Raw genomic sequence first — 15,526 nt, forward strand, 5'->3', positions numbered from 1 at the left:
TGGCAAGGACCCCCAAGGGCCATCTAGTCCAACCCCTTGCCGTGCAGAAATCGCAGCCATCTTCCTTTTCCAGAAACAGGCCCCGTCAAAACAGATGACTTACCGGTAGACGCTATTTATTCTGGAAGCAGATGCAGAGGGTGTGGGAGTGCAGAGAGTTCGTTAAAGTTCAGAAGGCGGAGGAAGGAGGCTAGTCCTGGGTCCAGCCTCGCCCTCTAGCTTCCTAGGGAGAGAACTCACAGGCAGCCAGGTAGCAGCCCAGCAGCCCCCAGGGGTTCTGCAGCCCAGGCCAAAGAGAAGGGGGAAACAAGGCTTTTGGGAGGGCTGTTCCCCTCCTGCTTTGGGGCAGGGTCAGTCAGCGGGGACCCAGGTGGGTCTGGGAAGGGGCGGGGCAGTTGAGGGGGTGGGATCATGTTGCTCTGGCTCCCCCTCCCCTAGGCATGGTTGGGGCAGAGAGGGAGGGACCAGGCAGAGGAGAGAAGGAAGAAAAGGCTCCGAAGGGGAAGCGAGAGAGACGGAGCAGGAAAGGACCCCCATCTCTCTCGCTCTCTTTCATTCGCACCATCCCTCCATCCCTTCTCTACGGGAGCAAAACTCCGCGCGGGAGGGCCTCGATCCGCAGGAGAGGCGACGCAGCAGCAGCGCCCTTGCTTTTTGCTCCGGAGCTTGCTCGATTCCTCCGAGGGAGGCGAGAGGTCCCACCTGCGCGCAGCGCCTCCCTCTCCGCCTGCCGGCCGGTCTCCCGACGCTACTGCCGTTCCCGCCGCCGCCAGACAAACGCCCGCCCCAAAATGCCCAACTTTTCCGGCAACTGGAAGATGAAGAGCTCGGAGAACTTCGAGGAGCTGCTGAAGGCTTTGGGTGAGTCTCGCGCCCGTGGAGGAGGCTTATTTCTGGGAAGAGCTGAGTCAAGCGCCCAAGAAATAGCCGATGACGCAGCGCTGCCCCTCCTGCGAAAGCGGGTCTCTTTCCCTCTATATTTAGACCCCTCTCTGGATGCGTCCGCCCCGGCAGGGGCGCATGCAGAGGCCACCCTGGGAGGAGGGCTCCCCACTCCTAACAGAGTGGGGCTTTCCGGATGGCTCCAATATTTGGATCCGGGCATATCTGGAGTGGGAGCCGCCTTCTGGATTCCTGCATCTCAGTGGGCTGGACTAGATGACCCTAGGGGTTCCCTTCCAGCTCTGCAATCTTAAAATCTGCTGTTTTTCGATAACCTGGGGGGCGGGAACATAAGCTGGAGAGAGAGAAGAGGTCTGGTGCACCCGTGGCTCCTGCTTTCTGAAGGATGTGGGGCTGTTTGGGGTGGGGCGCCTGAGGTTCCCAACGTGCAGCCTTGGAGGATATTATTGGGGTGGGGAAGAGAAGGGGGTGCAGTTGGGAGCCTTAATTTGCTTGGATTGGGGTTGAGAACCTGCAGACCTGCGTCCTGCCATTTCGGAGTTTCAGCGTGTTCACGCGTGTTTAGAGGAACGCACCCGCCTCCGTGTTCCCCGCCATCACCCCAGAAGCAAAGTTTGCGGCTGGAGCGATCGCCCTGCAGGGGTGTCTGGCGTTCCGCTTCTTGCGGGGAGGAGAAGCCACAGGCGGAAGGCGGCTCCTCTCCTGCCAGCCTAGGCAGATGGAGCGGAGAGCGCTAGTGGGCTTCGACCTTGTGGAGTTGAACCCCACATAGCCTGATGGGACTTGAACCCTACTTAGCGGGGGGGGGGGGGGGACGGGAGGCAGGAGGTCCCCTCTTCGCCTGTGTCTCACACAGTAACGGCAACCCCGGTTTTTCTTCAGAACAGCCCCGCGAGGGAGGGAGGCGCAGCTGAGAATTTGCATTGCCACTCCAGAGAAGTTTGCCATTTGGGGAGTGGGCTTTGGGGACACCAGGCTAGAAAGCGCTCCCCCACCCCTCTGGGCAATTTTATTAGAGAAAGGGGCTGTTTTTTTAGAGCTGCTGTCCCCCCCTCCCACTGTGTAACCATTGTAGGTCTTTCTATTTGCGTTGCCACTCCAGAGAGACCCATATATTACCCTTTTGTATAGATAATTGAGAGGAGAGGCATCCATCCGCTGCCATTAGTCTTGATAGCTCTGGTGGAGCCCCCATGGTCAGGAGCAGTCTACCTCAGACTGCTAATCCAAAGTAGCAGGCGGGGCAAGCAGGATGCTGGGCTAAATGAGCGCCCCCACCCCACCCCACCCCCGCCCATTTTTAGTATGGCTCCTCTTCCTACTTGGCAGAGATCCCCACCCCCACCATCTCAGCACTTGTTTAAGTTTTGCAGCAGGACTTTCACGATCCATGTTCGTTTGTTCTTAAGGCTGACTGGCCATTTGTTTTATTTAAAAAATGAGATTTTAATTTGGTGGATTCAGGTGAACTGACCGTCTGGGCTTTTCCTAGGATTCCACCCCTGCCCCCCCCCCATAAAATCCTCATAATCCCATTTTGCCTGTCCTCTGACGTGGCCGGCTGAGTCACCACCTGCATGCCTCTGGAAGGGTTTGGAAACCGGATCCAGAAGCAGGAGGGAAACTCAGGACTCAGATGAAAAAATGGCAGATCCCTGGAAGCGGTTGTGTGTGCAAAGGGTTCGGCCCTTTTGGCATTGCCTGAGAGTCATCTAGGTCTTTTGGGTGCCTTGTGGCAGGATTGCAACCTTACAGAATTGTGAACACCCCACTACCCAGCCAGTCTCCTGCTGGACAGGATCCACGGGGGGGGGGGCAGGGTGGTTCTGGCCAATGCACGTTCTGATGGTTGGCTTCCCCCTGCCCCCCACCCCCACAAAAGGCACATCGAATCCCCTTTAGAGTGCAGCTCCTGAAAACACCAGGTTGCTGTGAACATAAGAACAGCTTGCCGGATCAGGCCACTGGTCCCTCTAGCCCAGAATGCTGCCCTTACAGGGGCTGAACAGTTGCCTGTGGGAAATCGGCAAGCAAGAGGAGTTAAGCACCAGACCAGCTCTCCCCTCCTGCAGTCCCTTGCAGCCGGGATTATTCAGAAGCATTACAGAACACAGGCATCCTATGGAGAGGGCAAGGACCTGCTTTTGGCATGAGGGATGGTTGAGGAGCATGGAGTCTCTACACATCAGCAGGAGCTTGAGCTGCGCCCCCAAATCCCTTGGGGAAACACATAGGTCCTTGCAAGCCAGCACTCTGAGGCCGGAAGCAAGGAAGCCAAGATCATCATGTGAGTTGGATAGGAAAGAATCCCTAGTTCTGTCCCAGTGAGTTGGAGATTCAAAGATCTGCTTTGTCTCTGCAGGAGAAACAGACAAAGGAGAGGGATCTCCTCTCCTAGGATGGGATCAGGAGGTTGGCAACCCCAGGTGTGTCTGTCTAGTGTTTGAGGACAGGTCAGGTCAGAAGGATGGTCTCAGAAGCTTGGAGGTTCTTTGTTCTCTCTCTCTCTCCCCATGTCTCCTATGCACCGGGGGGGGGGGGGTTGGGCTGGATGACCCTTGGGGGTCCCTTCCAGCTCCATAATTCTATGATTCTTTCTCCCCATGGTTTAGTGTAAGCCAGGTGTAGGCAACCTAAGGCCTGTGGGCCGGATGCGGCCCAGTCGCCTTTTCAATCTGGCCCACGGACGTCCGGGAATCAGCATATTTTTACATGAGTAGAATGTGTGCTTTTATTTAAAAAGCATCTCTGGGTTATTTGTGGGGCATAGGAATTCGTTCATTCCCCCCCCCCAAAAAAATATATAGTCCAGCCCACCACATGGTCTGAGGGACAGTGGACCGGCCCACGGCTGAAAAAGGTTGCTGACCCCTGGTGTAAGTTGAGCTGCACCCCAGCATTTCCAGCAGAAAGAGGTCCTGGGTGCGACCTTCGCTGGCAGCATCTCCAGGTAAGGCTGGGAAGGGACCAGTCTGTGCAGGCGTGACTTCAGTATAGCTTCTTATGCCCCCATTTAAACTGGAACATAATTATCTGGAACCATAAGAACAAGTATCTTCATTTCTTAGTGGCAGGGCATCCGCTTTCTGTGCAGACCGCCCCGGCTTCAACCTCAGAAAGGCCTGGGGTGAATAAACTCTTCCCGAAACCCTGGACACCCGCTGCTGCCAGCCAGGGTAGACAGTGCAGAGCTGGATGGGATGATTTCGTATGACTCTGTTTCCTTTGCTCCTGCGACCAGATCGCTTTGCTGCTGAGGAGTTGGCAGAGGGCCTCATCCAGGCCACGTGCCAGGAGTGGCCCGTGCTCTGAGCTCGCCCCGGGGCAGGCCGGTCTTGCACCCCGCCTGCGATGGAGGCCTGCACACTGCTGGGTGCCACGGCCTTTGGCTCTGGGCTCCGCAATGACAAATTCCTCCTGAAATAACCTCTCCCCACCCCAACGGAGAAGGAGGAGCAGGGCAGGCTTGGCCTCCCCTCCTGCCGCTCTCCTAATAATAATGCCTGTTGGGGGCCAGGCATGACGCAGGGGCCGCGACTGCTGACCCCTGGCGCTCCCTGCCATCTGCCAGGCAGGAGGTTGCACCCACCACTGGGGTGTGGGGAGGTGGCGACAGGCAAGCCAGAGGAGCTTGGGTGTGTTTTTCTTTTCAAGCAGCCCCCTGGGATCCAGCCCTGAAGGCCAGCGAGGCAGCTCAAGGAGGGGCTCCTACCTGGCCCCCAACTCAGCAGGACAGCAGATCCAAAGCCTTCCCTGCCCCCTCCCCTTCTGCCTCTCTGAAACCTTCTCCCAGCTGAGCCAAGGCAACCCAGCTGGAAAGAGGGAAGGGCTCTCGTGATTCAGCAGTGGGGTGGCTGCTTGGCATGCAGAAGGTCCTGGGTTCAATCCCCTCCATTTTCTACCCCTGTTCAAGACCCTGGAGAGTTGCTGCCAGTCAGTGTAGACCAGTGTTTTTCAACCTTTTTTGGGCAAAGGCACACTTGTTTCATGAAAAAAATCACGAGGCACACCACCATTAGAAAATGTTAAAAAAAATAACTCTGTGCCTATATTGACTATATATAAAGTAATTCTCTTGAATAGGAATCAAATAAACACAAATCTTTCAATTTTTCCTACGGAACACCAGGCAACATCTCGCGGCACATTAGTGTGCCGCGGAACAGTGGTTGAAAAACACTGGTGTAGACAGACCTGAGCTAGAGAGACCCCCGTGGCTCTGTTTAGGGCAGCTTCCTTTTGGGAGAAGACTGGGGAAACCCAGGCTGAGCCCCCTCTCCTTGTGGGGGGAAGGGGTGGGGGGGTCTGTGTGCCCCTTGATCCTTTGCTCTGCCTTAGCCTCACAGGAGACACTTGAAGAGGGTGGAGGGGAGGCACAGGCTGTGATGGGGATGCTCAGCTGCACGGGGGCTCCTGGGAGCTCTGGGTAGCAATACATAGAATCATAGAAGGGTTGAGTTGGAAGGGACCCCATGGGGTCATCCAGTCCAGCCCCCTGCAATGCAGGAATTGTAACTGAAGCATCCCTGACAGATGGCCATCCAACCTTGGCTTAGAAGCCTAGTTTGGGTGTGTATCCCTTGCATCCACGAGGTCTAGAAACCTTTGGAAATGAGAGCATGTGTGTGCCAACAACTGACCTGAATTGCATCTAAAGCGTGGGCTTCAGTCTTGGCAGGTGTGAATGAGTGAAAAGTTTAAATGTTTCCATCTCGCTCTGATTGATGCCATCCTACCTGTGTTGGAAAATCCCTCCCGGCTGCATTAGTGGGCAGAGATTCCCTTTCCACCCCCAGCCTTCTTTCTCCAGGAACAATAGAGAGAGAGAGAGAGAGAGAGAGAGAGAGAGAGAGAGAGAGAGAGAGAATGAATCTGCCTCCCTCCCTCCCTCCTTTCAAAACTCCAGAGACCACCTTGAGGCCCCGTAACTGAAACCCGCTTGGCATGCAATGCTCTGAGCAGGACTTGGGGGGAGGACTAGGCCCTCAAAATCTAGGGGTAGAAAATGGGGCAACACCTCTCCCCACCCCGTGAGGGAGGCAAATTCCAATCCACCAATTTATTAGTATTTTTCATTTTCTCATTTTCTCGCCTCCTTTCCCTCCCCTCCCATCTCCCTGCGCTGGTCACAGCAAATACTTTCCAGGTTAGGGGGCTTGTGCAACATACTTTGGGATAATTATCACATGCTTATATTTCACTCCTCAGCCCGCCCGCCCCCTGCACTCAGCTGCCCCTTTCCCCCATATCTGAATTATTCGGGCAGAAAGGCTCAGATGCTGGGGGAGGGGGAAGCGGGAATAAGCCGGCATGGGGAGGGGGCTGGAATGAGGAAAGCGATTTGGGGAGGGGGAGACCTTGGCTGCCAAAGCATTGTTAAATCTCACTCTCTTTTTCCCCACGGAGTAATGGGGCCTGGTTCTCCACCTCCGAGCTGCATTTTATGGGCATTTTAGCAGTGCAAAGAGGGGGGCGGCTCTCTCTCCCCCCCACCTAGTTCTCTTTCTCACTGCTTTGAGAGGGCCATAGAATTGTAGAGTTGGAAGGGACCCCAAGGGTCATCCAGTCCAACCCCTTGCAATGCAAGAATCACAACTAAAGCATCCCTGGTGGGTGGCCGTCCTATAGCCCTCAGTCATATGAGGGTCACGGAGAGGCAGGGCTCCAGGTCCTTTAAAGCTGATTTTTATTGGAGCTGGGCAAAGGTTTCTCTTCCCTACCAACCTCACCAGTTGCACAACGGCCTGCCAGTGGCTGTAAGAACACAAGAGCCCAGCTGCTTTATCAGGAGAAAGGGGACCCATCTATTCTTGCCTCCTCTTCTCCTGGGAACCCCGCAAGCAGGATTCGAGGACAAGAGCAACTCTCCCCTTCTGTGGCTTCCAGCAACTGGGGTGGAGAAGCATTGCTGCTCCAACTGGGGAGGGCGGAACATAGGCTCCTGGCTAGTAGCTATCAATTGCCTTCTTCTCCACAGATTTGTCTAACCGTCCCAGTTGGTGCCCATCTATGCCTCCTGCGGGAGGGAGTTCCATAGATCAACTCTGCAATGTGTGACAAAGGGCTTTCTTTTCTCTGTCTGGCGCCTTCAGCATCACTGCATGTTCACCAGTTCTAGCATTAGGAGAGAGGGCGGAAAACTTTTATCCCTCCGCTCTCTCCGTGAGAAAACTTTCCTCTATGCACTCCAGGCCTGGCAACCCCACATGCCAATTTATTTTCCTTTTTAAAAAAATCCTTTCTAACATCAGGCAGTCTCCCCCCCCTCTCTCTCTCCCCTCTCCCCCTCTCTCTTCATGAGGGCCTTACCCTTGCCACTCCCCTAATAAAATTACAATCTCTGTTCACATCTTGTAATCAGTCTTCGAAAAGGGAAATTTGGCACCGCCTGGACCCTGGAACGCCTCTGGGCTGTGCAATAATATTTCCCTTTGCAATAATTGTTCCCAGAGGCAGGCAGGGAGATGGCTCCCATTTCTCTCTCCCTCTCTCCCTGAAAGGGTGAGTTTTCCTACAGCTGCGCCACCTCTGCAGGCAGAACCAGGAAAACAAAGGACTGACTTTGGCTCATTTTTTTCCAAGAGGCTGAATTTGACAATCGGACCCATTAATTCAGACAAGCACCCTCACCTGCCAGTTTTTCACCAGTTGCAGATGCGGTCCCTTGGGTGGAGTAGCCCCATGGGGTTTCAGTGGGGCTATGCCAGTGTAAGCCGTTTCCCACGGCGCTTACACTGCTGAGCCATCTCCTCCCTCGCCCGTCTGTTGCACAATTGCACATTTGTGCAAGGTTGTTGTGTCAACACTGCCTCTGCATGCATCTCTCTCTCCCCCCCCCTCTCTGGAAAGCTGTTGCAATGAGACATGGCTGTGGGTGCAAGACTGACTTCCCAGTGACTCAGTCTGATCCAGGAAGGTCATGGAAGAAACAGGCGCACCCAAAATACCCTAAACGTCAGCAGAGTCTGCCTTCCCCAGAGGGGCTGCCTGTCTACCTCCTTCTGATTCTGCACCCACAAGGCCCTGAGTGCTGCTCTTTCCCATAGCCCCCCGAGGATGGGTTCCCCCCTGAAATTCAACGGGGAGAAAGGAAGAATGGAAAGCAAGGGGGTGGGTGAGGTCCTTTTCCGTCCATCCTGTTGAGTTTCCGACTCTCCTGTCTTGGGTGCTCCCGCCCCCCGGCTTGATCCAGCTGCAGGGCTCTTCTGATGTTTCTTATGGAACCTCCAAGTGCAGAGGCAGTCTATCTGAGTTCCTAGGTTCATAAGAGCATTTGGCCACTGGTGAGAAGAGGAGGCTGGGGCAGGTGGGCCCCCTTTGGCCTGATCCACCTGTCAGGCTCTCCTTATGTTCTGCTGCCACCTGCAGGGAGGTACTTTGGAGCCTTCTCCTCACTCCCTGTTGCCGCGTCTCGTTCCAGGCGTCAATGTCATGCTCCGCAAGATCGCTGTGGCTGCCGCCTCAAAGCCGGCCGTGGAGATCAAGCAGGACGGGGAGTCTTTCTACATCAAGACCTCAACCACCGTCCGCACCACCGAGATCAGCTTCAAGATTGGGGAAGAGTTCGAGGAGCAGACGGTGGACGGGAGGCCCTGCAAGGTGAGGGGCAGGGAGGGGAGAGGGGGGGTCACCCTCTGTCGCCCAAGGGAGAAACGGAACTTAAGACAGAGATCTCAAGGACCAAGAAAAGTGGGGGGGGGGGGAGGTGAGCACCAATTCTTTTCCTTGGTGGGTCAAAACTGGGCTGGATTTGCTTCTCTCCAACTGCTTTGCTTGACGTCAGCCTTTGGGCCTCAGCAGCCGATATCAGAAGTGCAGGAAGCTGCCTTTCGCCATATAACATTGGGTGCATTTAGCTGCTGGCCGGAAGCAGTTGTCCAGGGTTTGAGGAAGAGGCTTCCCCCCCCCCCAAACCTCTCTGGAGATGCTGTCAGTGGAGATGCCACCAGGGACCTGGTGCATGCAAAGCAGGGACTCTCCAAATGAGCTACAGCACGTTGTCTACAAATAAAACCAGATTCCAGTCCTCCTGGTTCAGGAAGGATTAAATTTGGGGTATGAGCTGTTTGGAACAGACTCCCTGGGAGGTGGTGAGCTCTCCATCCTTGAAGGTTTTTAAGTTGTCAGTGATTCTTTAGCCGTGAATCAGGGGGCTGGGCCAGATGACCCTTGAGGGTCCCTCCCAACTTGACAATCCCACAAGTCTCTGAAACTGCATTGCACCATTGGCTCGTGTAGCTCAACACTGGCTGGCAGCAGCTCTCTGTGGTTTCAGTCTCGGGATATTCCCCCCCCCCCGGCGCCCTACCTGCAAACACCGTCTGGGATCGAACCCGGGATCTTCTGTCCCTGAGCTGTAACTCCTTTGCCTTTGCCTCTTGGATGCCCCAATCCCCATCCTGCCCCTCTCTTGGATGGATCCTGGCTTTGCAAGGGGGTCCATTGGGGCTCCCCTAACTCCCATGTCCAATATTTCTTGGCAAACCTTTTCTTCCCAGCTGGGCTTTGGCCTGGGAATGGAGGGAGGAGGGCCTTGAACTCTGCTGCACAAAGCAAGGGGGAGGAGCCCCCCAGCCCCCTCCCCCAGTTGCTGCATTTCCCCCATGGGGGTCCCGGAAGGCCCTTTGTGGTCCTGTCCTCTGGCCCCTTTGAACAATGCCCTCGGAGATTAGGGATCGGTAGGGGAGGAACTGAAAGGAAAACTGTCAGCATCGTAATGCCATTATACAAATCCGGTGCAACCGCATTTGGAAAGCTGTACCGCTCACCTCAAAAAGGGATATTGCACAATTGGACAAGGTTCAGAAAAAGGCAAGAGAAGTGATCCAGGGGATGGAGACACTCCCCTGTGAAGAAAGGTGGCAGCGTTTGGGACTTTCTAGTTTGGAGAACCTTTTTAGTTTAGTGAAAAGGTGTGAGAGGCGGCCTGATAGAAATTTATAACATGATGCCTGGCATGGAGAAGGGGGGAGGGGGGAGGGGGGAGAAGGCTTTTTCTGCTCTCTCTCCTAAGAGCCTGGCCCTTTCCGAGACCTACCATCTGCATGCGTTTGCCCCCCACCTCTCCTTTGGGAAGGATCCTCTGCAGGTGTTGGCACAATCCACATCCATCACAAAATACTACAAAGAATCACAGAATGGTAGGGCTAAGCATCAGCCACCTGACCTCTGCTTAAAAGTCTCCAGTGAAGGAGAGACCAGCACCTTCCCAGGTAGACCACCCCACAGTCAAGCAGCTCTTACCCCCCAAAAGGTATCCCTGTTGTTTAGTTGGAATCGCCTTTCTTGCTATTTGAGTCCTCCCTTCTGGAGCAGCAGAAAACAAACATCAGGGCCCTTTATATATTTGAAGATGGCCGTGAGATCCCCTCTTCCTCTCCTGTTCGCCACACCAGGCACTGCAAACGCCCTCAACTGTTAGGCACGTTGATGCGTTTCTTCCCGCAAAGCAGCTTCGGTCTGAGCAGCCTTGCTGTGCTCTGAGCTGGTCACGTCTCCAGCTGCCTTGGAGCAAACTTGTTTTCTGCTGCTCTGGTGGGCTGGACCTGGACCAACAGATTCAAATGGCAAGAAAGGAGATTCTGACTAAAACCTGGTGGTAAGATCCATTTGGTAACGGAATGGATACAACCTCAGAAGGTGGCAGACTCTCCTTTGTCTGAGGTTTTTAAGCAGATGTTGTGTGGCGCCTGTCCCATGTGCTTTAGCTGAGATTCCTGCATTGCAGGGGGTTGGACTAAATGACCCCTGGGGGTCCCTCCCAACTACAATTCCGTGACTTCTCTAACCAGTATGTCATGTTCTCCTTGGCAACAGCTCTTACACGCACCTCTCCATTTATTTATTTATTTATTTGCAAGAGGGAAGGAGGACAGTATTCTGACCTCTGAGCTATTGCATCTTGAGCCCCCACTCATTTTCATCAGGGCTCCCAAGGCAGCAGGTCGGCTCCCCTTTATCGATAATAAATGCTGAGGACCATGACGGAGATGATTTAGATCCCCAAAGGACTTGCTCCCTTTTTCCCACCACCTGCCCCCCTTCCCCCTTCCTGGCCAGCCCTTTGGATATGATGGATGGAGCTGTCAGCCTAAATTGGGTGGGGGGAGCCAGTTGCCCTCGTCCAGCTCCGGCTGCCTGCCGAGTGACAAATGAGCGCCTTTGGGGGGCAGAGGTGGGGGTTTTGATGGGGAGGGGGTCAGCCCTTTGTCGGCTGCTGGCAGGCTCCACATCTCACTGGCTGGGGGGGGGGCTCTCCCACCCCTTTGTTCTCTCCACAGAGTTTGGCCAAGTGGGAAAGCGACAACAAGATGGTCTGTGAGCAGCGATTGCTGAAAGGCGATGGCCCCAAGACAGGCTGGTCCAGGGAGATGACCAACGATGGGGAGCTCATTCTGGTAAGGGAGCCTCCCTCCCGCCCACCCCCAGGTCTACACCCCCCCCCCCGCAGTTTAGGACACTTGAGCAGGGACACAGGAAAGTGCCTTGGCTCCATTATTTTGACACTGCCTGGCAAGGTTTCAGGCAAGCGATATTCTTGATCTTTATTTGAAGATGCTGTCGGTGAGGATGGAGCCAGGGGCCTTCTGCATGCCAAGCAGGGGCTCTGGCACTGGGCTAGACCCCCTTGCACCTCCTTTGACTTAGAAGCGGGAGCAGACTTACTCTTAGAAATTAGGAAATCAGGAACGAGGCGCCTTCAAGTCTTCCTCAGCCCAGGAATTTGGTTTCCAGAACTGAGAACTGGGTGTGCCGCCCCTCCTCCCCACCCAGAGTGAGGCACACAGTCCGTTTCAGGTGGGGAGGAGGGGTCAGGATGGGGGCTGAACACCTTTCCCCCGTTTTGCCATCTCCCTGCCAACACCTTAAGGAGGACCGTTGGCAGGATACTCCCCCGCCCCTTCTCTCTGCTGTGCCCATTTTTGCTGTCCTTGATTTCATCTTTCTTTGTTTTTTCCAGACCATGATGGCCGACGATGTCGTCTGCACAAGGATTTACATCCGGGAGTGAGCGAGGCCTGCTTGTGGGGTGGCGGTTGGATTTGGGGAGGCTGGGGCAGCAGGGTCCAATGGGCAGGGATCTTCCACTCTGGGTCACGGCAGCCCACCCACCCCCCTGTGCCTGCCCTCCCCGTCACCCTTTCGCTCTCTGCCCATGCTCAGAGGGTGCTACATGCAGAAAGACTTCCGCAGAGCAGCTGGCTCTTCATCACATTCCCTCCAGCCTGAGAGGAGGAAAGGGGTGGGGGAACGGATAAAGCAGGCTCTGTCCTTGTGATGCCCCCATCAGAGCATCCTTGCCCCCCTTCCTCCATTCTCTTCTGGGGTCCAGCCACCCTTTTGTTTGCGAAGGGTCCGTGACCCCCCCCTCCCCGGGGATTGCAGACAGAGAATTCCCTTGTTTCAGAATCCGGTTGTGAGATTTGGGATCAGATGGGGGGGGAGGGTGTGTGTGTGCCAGAGTCCCCCTAGCACTGACCTCTCTTTCCCCCCCTCCTGTTGGCACAAGATGAGATGAGGGGGGCACAACCCAGTCTCCCTCCCCCTGCACCTCCCAAGTAAATCCCTGCATTGCTGGGGGTTGGACTGGATGACCCTTGGAGTCCCCTTCCAACTCTACTCTTCTGTTCTCCAAGGCTGCCATTTTCCTGGGCCCCCTGACACAAGCCCTGCATTCTGAGCCCCCTCTTGCTCAGCATCTTGGGAAAGGAAACTAAAACCAAACAGGCTGCCCAGGTTTTCATTTCATTTCATGCAGAGCATCTTGATGGCCAGCTCTGCCCCTCTGGGCCACCAGATCTCAGTGTAAAAGGTGTAATTTAGCTGAGTTTCACACACACACACACCCCAATTGAGATGCCTTCTTACTTCTGGACCTTCTGTGTTAATTTCTAGGATTTTTAAAAAGTATTTATTTGCTACCCTTGTACTAACAAAAGAAGAAGAAAAAGGATATAACCACTTCCTCCCTCCCCCAAAACAAACCCCACCACAACCACCTCCCTGTGTCAGCACTGAGTCTCTTGTTCAAAAGCCACCTCTTTGATGTTTGCCTTCCTTCCTAATAAATGTCTCATTAAAAAAGTGTCTACATTTTTGTCTGCCTTGCCCTTTTTTCTTCCTCTTGATCTTTTGCTTCCAAAGATAACCCCCCCCCCCCGCAAAAAAGGCCATGCACATAAACGGTTCAGTTGCACCCTCAAAATCCAGGAAAGAGTCAGATCTCTGGCATGTGTCACTCAGAAAGTGTTGGGAAGAGAGACCCTCGTTTTTGAAACAAATCTGCTACTGGTGTTTCTGAGCCCTGCATGTTATCCAGGGGCTACTAGCTGGGTGTCTGTGTTCTGCCTGCACTATGGGAGGCAGTGATGCTTCTGAATCCCAGTTGCTGGGAATCACAAACTGGGAGAGTGTTGCTGCTGCTGCTGCTGGGATCAGAGTCTGCTTGTGGTGTCTGGTTGCTCATTGTGAAAAGAGGAGGCTGGACCTGCTGGGCCCCCTTTGGCCTGATCTAGCAGCAACTAGGTTCTTCTGGTGTTCCTGTGGAGCCTCCAGGTCCAGAGGCATTCTATCCTAGGTATATGTGAACCCTGAGAAGAGGAGGCTGGACTAGAGGTGCACCCTTGGCCTAATCCAGCAGAGGGGCTCTTCTTATGTGATTTATTTTTTTTATCTCTCATCTGCCATAGACACACACCCCTATTCTCAAGGTTAAGTGACCCAAATCAAACAACCTCACCCCGAAATAATCAAGCCTTTTGTCAATCTACTTAAGAACAATTTCCTGCTTAACCGGCTTGGATTCTTTGCTTCTACCTAGGAATTTTCCGGGATTTACCTGTGCATTGAAACACTGAGAAGTAAAATATGTCAGACAGGTTAATTTCAGGTAGCAGATTCCCTTTCTGTGTGTGCAAGAGAATATTCCGCTTTCTCCCCCACCCACATGGCTGTTTGCAGAGGTACAAAGGAGGGGGGGGCTGCCTACCTGGTTTTTCTCTGGTACGTTTCCACCTGAAAAAGTGGTTTGGGCTCAGGGGGCACCCAGAGGCCACTGTCGCAGCTGAGAATAGGGAGATGGATGGGCCGCTACCTTTGTTTAATGCAAGGTCGGGGGGGGGGGGGGGGCTCCTAAGACACACGCAGCCAGAGTCGCCGCCCCCAAGCAAGGAATGGGTTTGATCCTCTTAATCATCCCCCTGCGTGTGAAGAAAGGCTCCAGCGAACGAGACCAAGAGTGGGTCCCACTGTCCAGAAGCCGGCTTCATACTGCTAAAAAGAATCCTGGGAGTTGTAGTTTGTTCAGAGTGCTGTTGAGAAGCCTTAGGAGAACCATGTCCCTCCTGCCACTACAATTCCCAGAGCAGTTTAAAAACCAGACCCTCTTCCTACGGAACGCTCAGCCATGCGCAATGGGGGAATCAAACTACAGTTCCCAAAAATCTGGGCCGGGGGGGGGCAGCCGATCCATGCCTGCTGAAAGTGGGACCAGAGCGCTTTAAATGGATGGCGCAGGAGAAAACTTTTCCCAACCCCCCCCCCAATAATAATTCTGTTTTCCTGTCTCCTTTGAGCAAGTCCAGGCCGGCGAGAAAGCGAGGGTCTCGGCAAGCCCCCTCCCCTCCCTGGCGCTCTTTCATCCCCCAAGACAAAGAGCGACCTCCCTCAGCCCCTCTTTTGTCTCAATGCAGTGGGAATGCCAACCCCCACCTACCGCCTCATACAGGCGCCCGGGCAGGTCAGAGGCCACCAAAGAGGGTCGCCCGGGCTCTGAATACCCAGCTCGCCCCCCACCGCGCCCCAGACTCAGGGGCTGCGAGGCAGAGCAGCTGCGACACCCGGCCGCTCCCCACTTCTGAAAGAGATGGATGGCCTGTCAGGGAGGAAGGCAGCAAGCGGCATTCAGGTGTGCCCCCACACACAAAAAATTAAGGGGGCTGCCTTTGTTCTTCCAAGGTCCCTGCTTGAAACCTTTCCATGCCCCCCCAAATACATTGTGGGAGGAACCCAAAAGGAGTGCCGGAGGGGCATGAAAGAGGCAGGTTGCTGCTTTCCTTTGCGCAGGCACAACGATCTCCCGCCTGTCCGGGGTCTCCAACGTGGTGCCCACGGGATCGTTCCCTCCTGGGGTCGTGGGCTCCCTGGAGGCACATAGTTGGGCCCTCGCGAGGCTGCACAACCTTCCGATGATGCTCGAATGAGACCGCAGCGCCCTCTTCCCAAGCGCCCCGATGCGAAATTACAGTCGGCCCGCGGAAGCCACAACGGACCGGGGAAGCCTGAAGTTCTCCTGGGGCAGCTGCGGCTTCTCCCTCCTCTCCCCAGCCCGATGTCGACGCCCCCGCCCTCTGCAGCCCCAGGCCGGGGGTCCCGTCTCGCACTTCTCGGAACAGGCTGCTGGCCCAGGCTTGTCCCAGGTAGTTTACCTGTAGGGCGCCTCCATTTGTTAACCCCTCTCCCCTCCACCCCCGCCGCTTGGCGAGGGTCATAGAACCGAAACCGAGCTTCCTCCGCCCCACCTGCGCATAGCAGCAGCAGCAGCAGCAGCAAAGAGTCAGTCCTGTGGCACCTTGAAGACGACGCCGTTTATTGTGAAAGGAGCTGCCGTGGCCTCAAAGAGCAG

At 54.9% G+C, this 15,526-nt stretch overlaps 1 protein-coding gene across 1 annotated transcript; it reads left to right on the forward strand.

Moving 5' to 3' along the window:
• Nucleotides 1-737: 737 nt before the first annotated feature.
• On the forward strand, nt 738-12,151 carry CRABP2 (cellular retinoic acid binding protein 2). Its single transcript, XM_033136016.1, has 4 exons — nt 738-861; nt 8,324-8,502; nt 11,184-11,300; nt 11,864-12,151. The coding sequence occupies exons 1-4, from the start codon at nt 792-794 to the stop codon at nt 11,912-11,914; spliced, it is 417 nt and encodes a 138-aa protein (XP_032991907.1). The 5' UTR covers nt 738-791; the 3' UTR covers nt 11,915-12,151.
• The last annotated feature ends 3,375 nt before the right edge of the window (nt 12,152-15,526 follow it).

Source organism: Lacerta agilis, chromosome 17 (assembly GCF_009819535.1).
Source record: "Lacerta agilis isolate rLacAgi1 chromosome 17, rLacAgi1.pri, whole genome shotgun sequence".
NCBI lineage: Eukaryota > Metazoa > Chordata > Lepidosauria > Squamata > Lacertidae > Lacerta > Lacerta agilis.

Coding starts and splice junctions, on each gene's coding strand:
- CRABP2 (XM_033136016.1), top strand. CDS start 792: ATGCCCAACTTTTCCGGCAACTGGAAGATGAAGAGCTCGGAGAACTTC. Junction 862..8,323: donor GGAGCTGCTGAAGGCTTTGG/GTGAGTCTCGCG, acceptor GTCTCGTTCCAG/GCGTCAATGTCATGCTCCGC. Junction 8,503..11,183: donor TGGACGGGAGGCCCTGCAAG/GTGAGGGGCAGG, acceptor TTCTCTCCACAG/AGTTTGGCCAAGTGGGAAAG.